At 43.6% G+C, this 6,867-nt stretch overlaps 1 protein-coding gene across 1 annotated transcript; it reads left to right on the plus strand.

Annotated features, from left to right (window-relative positions):
- Positions 4,163–6,350, plus strand: LOC134486276 (Y-linked testis-specific protein 1-like). Its single transcript, XM_063285192.1, has 2 exons — positions 4,163–4,302; positions 5,334–6,350. The coding sequence occupies exon 2, from the start codon at positions 5,904–5,906 to the stop codon at positions 6,201–6,203; it is 300 nt and encodes a 99-aa protein (XP_063141262.1). The 5' UTR covers positions 4,163–4,302; positions 5,334–5,903; the 3' UTR covers positions 6,204–6,350.

The raw sequence follows: 6,867 nt of genomic DNA on the forward strand, positions 1-6,867 counted from the left end.
AGTGAGCCGTCTCCCAGCCCCTTCTGCCTGCTCTAAACTCCACTTCATTGTTCATCTTGCCCAGATATGCCTTTAATTCCTACTTAGTGTTTGTTTTAATTCAGTGAGTTCCTATTCGATTTTCTCTTGTTTCTTCTACTACCTCACCAAGATGATGTGTAACCTTTTCTTTTGGAAGTTTCTCATTGACGACGCTTGAATCCTGGCTTTAAAATCCTTGCTGACAATTCTGACAAGGGTTTTCTCTTGGTGCCACCACCAGGGAACTGGTTTTTCCCCTCTGCTTTTCATTTAGGGGGATGGTCATGGTGTGATGTGATTTCATTTTGACATCATTTGTCTAAGATGTCAGCAGTCCTGACACTGTGGGTACAGTGGCTGTTTATCCTTCATAACCTTTTGGTGGTGATTTGGTTTTTCTGGATTTGCATGATTGAATTAAAGGGATTATACCTCCAGTCCACACCGACAGGCATATCTTAGAGGGGTCAGGAAGAGTGGTTCTCAACCTTCCAAATGTAACCTTTTAATACAGCTCCACCAACTGTAAAATTATTTCATTGCTACTTCATAACTATAATTTAGCTATAGTTATGAATTGTAATGTAAATGTCTGGAATACAGGATATATGATATGTGACTCCTGTGCAAGGGCCATTTGATCTCCCAAAGGTGTCTCAATCCAAGGGTTAAGGACCACTGATCTGGACTTAGTGGGAGGCCCTTACCGACATAGATGGGTTCCCCAGTAATGCAGGGGAGGAGTCTCCATCTCTGGAAGGCAAAGGATCTTCCAAAATCAGGCTTTTTCCTGGGTCCCTCTGTAATAGTGGACACACTCTTGATGGTTACTGATGGTTCTTTACATCCTCGAAGATGAGGATTCTAAACAGGGTTCTGCTAGACAAAAGCAGTGGCTGAAGGTATCCCTGGCGATCTTCCCCTTCCCTAATGGCTCCTTGTCCCCACAAGGCCAAGAGTAGATGTCTGAGTGCCTCACAAGCTGCACCTTTCCAACCTACACTCTTCCTTTGTGCTTTTTCTTTCAAGAAGAGCACATATGCTAACCCTGAATACATCTTGCCTTCAGTCAGCACTAACAACCTATTACTCTCTGCCAGCTTCGTTTTCCCATATGACCCGGTTGCTCACAATTCTGAGGCATGTTCACGCTTGTATGGACAAACAGAATGGCACCAATTGGCTAGTTTATAATGACGCAGATTCTGTGTGATTCTGATTCAGAAGCCTGAAATTCCAAGATGAAGAGACCATCTGCAGAGGAAGGAGTTCTTGTGGGATGTAATCACCACAGAAGGGATCTAATGGGCTAGGAAGACAAGAGAGGGAGCCAAATTCCCTTTCATAATTTAACATTTTCCACAAAAGCATCATTAATGGATCTTTATTTGTAGGTTGCATCCCTCTTGACCTAATCAATTCTTCACAACTACATTCCCACTGGGGATTAATCTTCAGAAAATTACTTTTGGGCGAACAAATTCAAACCAGAGATGAGGGTGAATATTTGGATATATATAGTGGGGGTGGGCATTATTCTTCCCCCGTCGTGTACCCGAAAGATCTCTAACTACCTCCTTCCCCACGGTAGACTCACTGAATGACGTGAATTCCAGGTGATTGATGAGGTACAGACACCAAAGCTCATTGCCATATCCTGTCACCAGTATCAAGGTCGAAACAGCAAGAGCCACCATGGGAAGGAAAATATGAATAAACTTTACGGTATCTCTTAATTATAAACCCCCAATTTAATCAAAACATTGTTTTAGACTCAGTTCTCTTATATCGATATGCTTTAAAAGTACAAGTCAGTGGGCTTTCAGTGACTCCTTGTACAGGTTTATACTGTACATTAGCCATCTTCATCCTCACAACTCACCTCCATTTCCACCTGCACACACACACACACACACACACACACACACACACACACACACACCCTGCTGCTCCCTGTCCTCTTCCTAAATGCCCACTTTTACTTAATATCCCTTATTAAAATCTAAATTTCACAATCGTCTGTTTGAGTCTGGCTTGTTTCCCTTAACATATTGTATTTTACACTCCCATCCGTTTTTTTGAGAACAAAACCCTTTCCTCTTACACACAGATGAAAATCACATCAATGTATATAACATTTTTAAGCCATTCATCCAGTGATCAACAGCTAAGGGTATTCCAATGGCTTGTCGATTGCACACAGTGTGGCAAACAGAATGGATGTGCAGGGTCCTGGTTAGTTTTTATTATCAGTTTGACTCAACCTGGGAAGAAAGAGCTTCAGCTGAGGAATTGCCTCCATCAGATTGTCCTATGGCCAAATCTGTAAGGAATTTTTTTTGATGGTTGATGTGGAAGGGTGTAGCCCACTATGGGGAGTGTCATCCCCTATGAAGGTGGCCCTGGGTTGTATGAGGAGAGAAATCTGAGTAGGTCATGGACAGCAATTCAGTACCCAGCATTTCTAAGTTGTCTCTGCTTCCTTTCCTGCCTCTAGAGTCCTGCCTGAGTTCCTGCCCCAACGTCGCTCAGTAACAGACAGGAACCTAGAAGATAGAGTGAGACAAACTCTTTCCTCCTCAAGTTGACGGCTATGATGAGATTGTTCTTCTTGTTGCCTACTTGTTCTTCCCTTTTTTGAAAGTTGTCTCTGTTGATTGTTCTTAGAAAGATATTACATATTTTCTCATGGGCTCTCTGTCTCTCACCATGTCTCTCTCTGTCTCTGTCTCTGTCTCTCTCTGTATTTGTGTGTTTGAGTGTGTATATGTGTATGTTTGTGTGTGTGTTTGGGTTTGCATGTGTGTGTGTTTGTGTTTGTATGTATGTGTGTCTTTGTGTGTTTGGGTATGTATGAGTGTTTCTGTGTGTGTGTGTGTATGTGTGAGTGTGCGTGTGTGTGTGTGTGTGTGTGTGTGTGTGTGTGTGTGTGCTTTCCAGGCTTGAAAAAAATCCCCAAGGCTGTAAATCTCAGCAGGTGCCTAGAGAAGGAAGATGAAGGGGAGAAAAGGGGGAAAAATCATGTTATTTGAGTTAACCACACATTGAGGTCAACCACATAGTGGACAACCGTCACATAATGGCAGAGGAGTCATAAGAGCAGAGAGAGAGGAAAACTCAAAGTGTGAAGGAAAATATGCTTAAAACTACGATAGAAGGGAGACAAAGAAGACAGTGCACTTAGAAAAGTGGACAGATTTTAAAAAGCTTGCATAAGTTGTTAAGCTCTAAGTTAAAAAATTACAATGTTAAAGTGGAAGGGAATTACTGGGAAGAGGGAAGGGAGGGTCAGAGTGTGGTGGGGACAGGGGAGGGTTCTGAAAAGAATCCTTTTGAAGATCTGAAGAACTATGTGACACAAACTATTAAAGTGCCCTGTAATTTACAGGTAAATTCCACACTTACCTGCATCCAGTATTCTGTCTACCCATATTTCAAAAACAAAATTACGTCATCTATTTCATCCTGTTTTGCTGCATTTGATCTAATGAATTGCGTGTATCCAGAAGTGTTGGTAAATTTTAAAGACATTTAATATATGACTGGTCGATATAGGGTTTGTCGTCAGTTTATCCCGACTTTGGAAGCAGGTCCAGGAGCGAATTTTTCCTCCCTCTTTGCAAAGAATCCATAATTCATGATTACCATTGACTTCAATACAAGGTATTTAATCCTGTCAAATTCCAGCTTTGTTTGAATAAAAATGGCCCTCCTCTAATTGTGGGTATTGATAAAGCGAATTTTGGTGTGCTATCCGGTGGGCTGCCTCAGAGAGAGAGGATACCAACAATTCTGATACGGAGAATGGCTTAAAGATAACCAAAGGAAAGATCGGAGCTGGGAAAATAACCATCAAGGATGTTGGTGACTCAGAAAACAAAGACTTTTTCAGAAAAAAAAATGCATGAAAAGAGCTACTTGGGCAGAGTGTGACTCGAGTCATCAGAATATTTGGGTGGGGACTTTATTTTGGGTCTCCACGAGGCTACATGAGAAGCTAAAACCTAGATGCTGGATGTTTCTAAGCGTTACTAGGGAAGGAACTGGCCTGAGAGGGCTTCTATGACGTAAGCAGAGACTGGATGATGTCACAGAGAGAAGGGCGGAGGTTGCGCTTCTCTTCCACTTGCCGGCGCTTGATTCCTTGAAGGGGGGTTCATTATCTTCCCAGAGGTGTGTGAAAGCCAGTTCAGGTCCTGAACCGCACAATTGTTCAACAGGCTTTTGGTGCCTGACCGGTTTCCGAAGACAGAATCTGGACAACTAGGACATATTCTTTCGGTAAATACGTTTATGAAGATAACGGGGACCCTTGTAGCCCAGAAAGCTAAAATTTTTCCCTCGTACAGCGAGTAACCGTCTGTTCTGATGTCTTCCACGTTTGAGAGCTCGGCGGATGGTCTAGGCTAGTCAGTCTAAGAGTTTATTATCCTTTGCTAACAATATCTAATTCATAATTCTACTAAAATGCCAAGGCTCCTTTCTGTGCCTGTGCATTTTAGGAGATAATATTTCTTTTTTGTTGTTGCTTTTTTTTTTTCAGAGCTGAGGTCCGAACCCAGTGACTTGTGCTTGCTAGGCAAGTGCTCCACCACTGAGCTAAATCCCAACCCCAGGAGATATTATTACTAAATGGCTGTTGTTGCCTAAACAAAAGTCCCCTGATGCTGTAGAAGATGCAACAGCATCGTGGAATAAACCTGGGGCTGGGGCTGGATGCACAATACAGAAAGCCAGTGGACTGGTGTGCTGTTTCTCTGGGCAGATACTTGTGGATGTTGCCACATAATTCATAGTTAGAGGGTAGAAGAGGGGTGTGGTCACCCTTCTGGCTCCTTTGTTATCCTTTTTCTTTTCTGCTTGCTTAAAGTGGGCTCAGGGATACTTAATCCCACAGTGACCTAGCCATTCAAAGAGAGGTTCCTCAGCAGAGGCAAAGTGCCTCAGGCTGAAGAAATGTGTCTGAATATGTTATTCTGAGTTGTAGAGAACCATTTGTTCACTTCCCTTTGAACTTTAGATTTTGATTTTTGAGAGAGGGTTTACTGTGTGTAGCTTTGGCTACCCTGGAACTAACTCTGTAGACCTGGCTGGCCTTGATCTCACAGAGGTCTGCCTCCCTCTGCCTCTTGAGTGCTGGAATTAAAGGTGTGCTCCACCATTGCCCAGCCCTCCTACGAACTTCTGATTATGACAGAATTAGATTCGGATGCTCAAACCTGTTTACCATTGCCTTCCTCCCCTGCTCCAAAGTTCTCTTAGACAAGAGCCTTTGTCCAGCGCCCTCCCCCCCACCCCCATTGTTCTTGCAGGGACTCGTATGACAGAGGGAACAGCATTGTGTCTGGTTTAAGCAGGCGAGCTCTTCAAACCCAGGCCACGGGCAAGTATGAAGCCTGAACACAGAACGATAGCCACAAGACAGTGGACCAGGAGTGCCGTGGCCTACCACACGAGGTCTACAGCCAAGAAGAAGAGGATGTCTCTGAGGAGGATGAGCACACCATCCTTCCAGAAGCAGAGGAGGAGCAGGCCTTCTCCCCAGGCCCTGGGGAACATTGTGGGCTGCAGAATGTCTCACGGATGGAAGGAAGGTGACGAGCCGTCACCCAATGGAAGGCCATCGTTCTAGATCAACTGCCAACAAATCCCTCTCTCTATCTTGTCAAGTATGATGGAATTGACTCTGTCTACGGACTGGTACTTCACAGCGATGAGAGGATTTTAAAATTTAAGGTCTTGACTCACAAATTAGTGTTTCCTCAAGTGAAAGACGCCCATCTCGCAAGTGCCATGTTTGGCCGAGCTGTGGAGCATAAATTTAGGGCAAACATGGCTCTAAGGACAACTGGAGGGGGGTGGTCCTAGCCCAGGTGCCGATCATGAAGGACTGGTTTTACATCACCTACGAGAAAGATCCAGTCCTGTACATCAACCAGCTCCTGGATGATTACGCAGAAGGTAACCTCCGTATCATTCCAGAGACTCCTCCAGCAGAGGTGAAGTCAGACGTTGACAGCGACATCTTATCAGGTCAATGTGTGCAGTTCACCAGAAGCAACGGGTCCAAAAAGATCGGCAAAGTCATTTACCAAGTTCTAGCCAAGCCTTCCATGTACTTGATCAAGTTTGATGGCGATGTCCACATCAAAGTCTATAATCTGGTGGAAAAGATCTGTTAAGGTGAAATTCAGAAAGTGTGGGGGACATAGATCTGTAATTCATAGGATTGGAGGAAAATGTTTTTATGTGTTTCAGATACACAAGGGCCTTTGACAGCCCCGGTATCTTTTCCAGTTGAATTTGTTTTGCTCTAAAAATTAAAATGTGTGCTGTGACGTGTTATGTGTGAACACTTTGGTGGAGGAGACGGGCTGTGGTGGATGGAACATGGAGAGGAAGCCGGAAAGGTCAAGGCTGTAACAGTAAGTCTGATGTCAGGTAGGCTAAAACAAACAGGACTGAGCTGGTCTGGTCTTTAGGGAGAGAAAAGAAATGGAGATGAGGCTTAGAGGAGCAGGGATGGCATGGAAAAAAAAGATGGAAAGGCACAGGAACTATGACAAATAGCAAATCACAGGACAAGCATCACAGTTGGCCAAGCCTTTTCTGCAGCTTTATTGAAGTATAATTTACATACTTAAAAATCCATTTCATTTAAGTGTAATTTAATGATTTTAAAGCAAAATTTATAGCTTCCTTTTAATACTCATTTCCCAGCAGTTCATACAATATCGAAGTCTATTTAAAACACAGAAGTGAAGTCAGGAGAAGGACCAGAGTGGGAAGCAGGAGGTTCTTGATTTGCTAAGACGACAGATACATTGGCAGAATCTTCTGGATAAA

The sequence above is a fragment of the Rattus norvegicus genome, chromosome 3, assembly GCF_036323735.1.
Source record: "Rattus norvegicus strain BN/NHsdMcwi chromosome 3, GRCr8, whole genome shotgun sequence".
NCBI lineage: Eukaryota > Metazoa > Chordata > Mammalia > Rodentia > Muridae > Rattus > Rattus norvegicus.

What these genes read in the sequence shown, in the direction of transcription:
- LOC134486276 (XM_063285192.1), top strand. Translation starts at nt 5,904, where the DNA reads ATGAAGGACTGGTTTTACATCACCTACGAGAAAGATCCAGTCCTGTAC.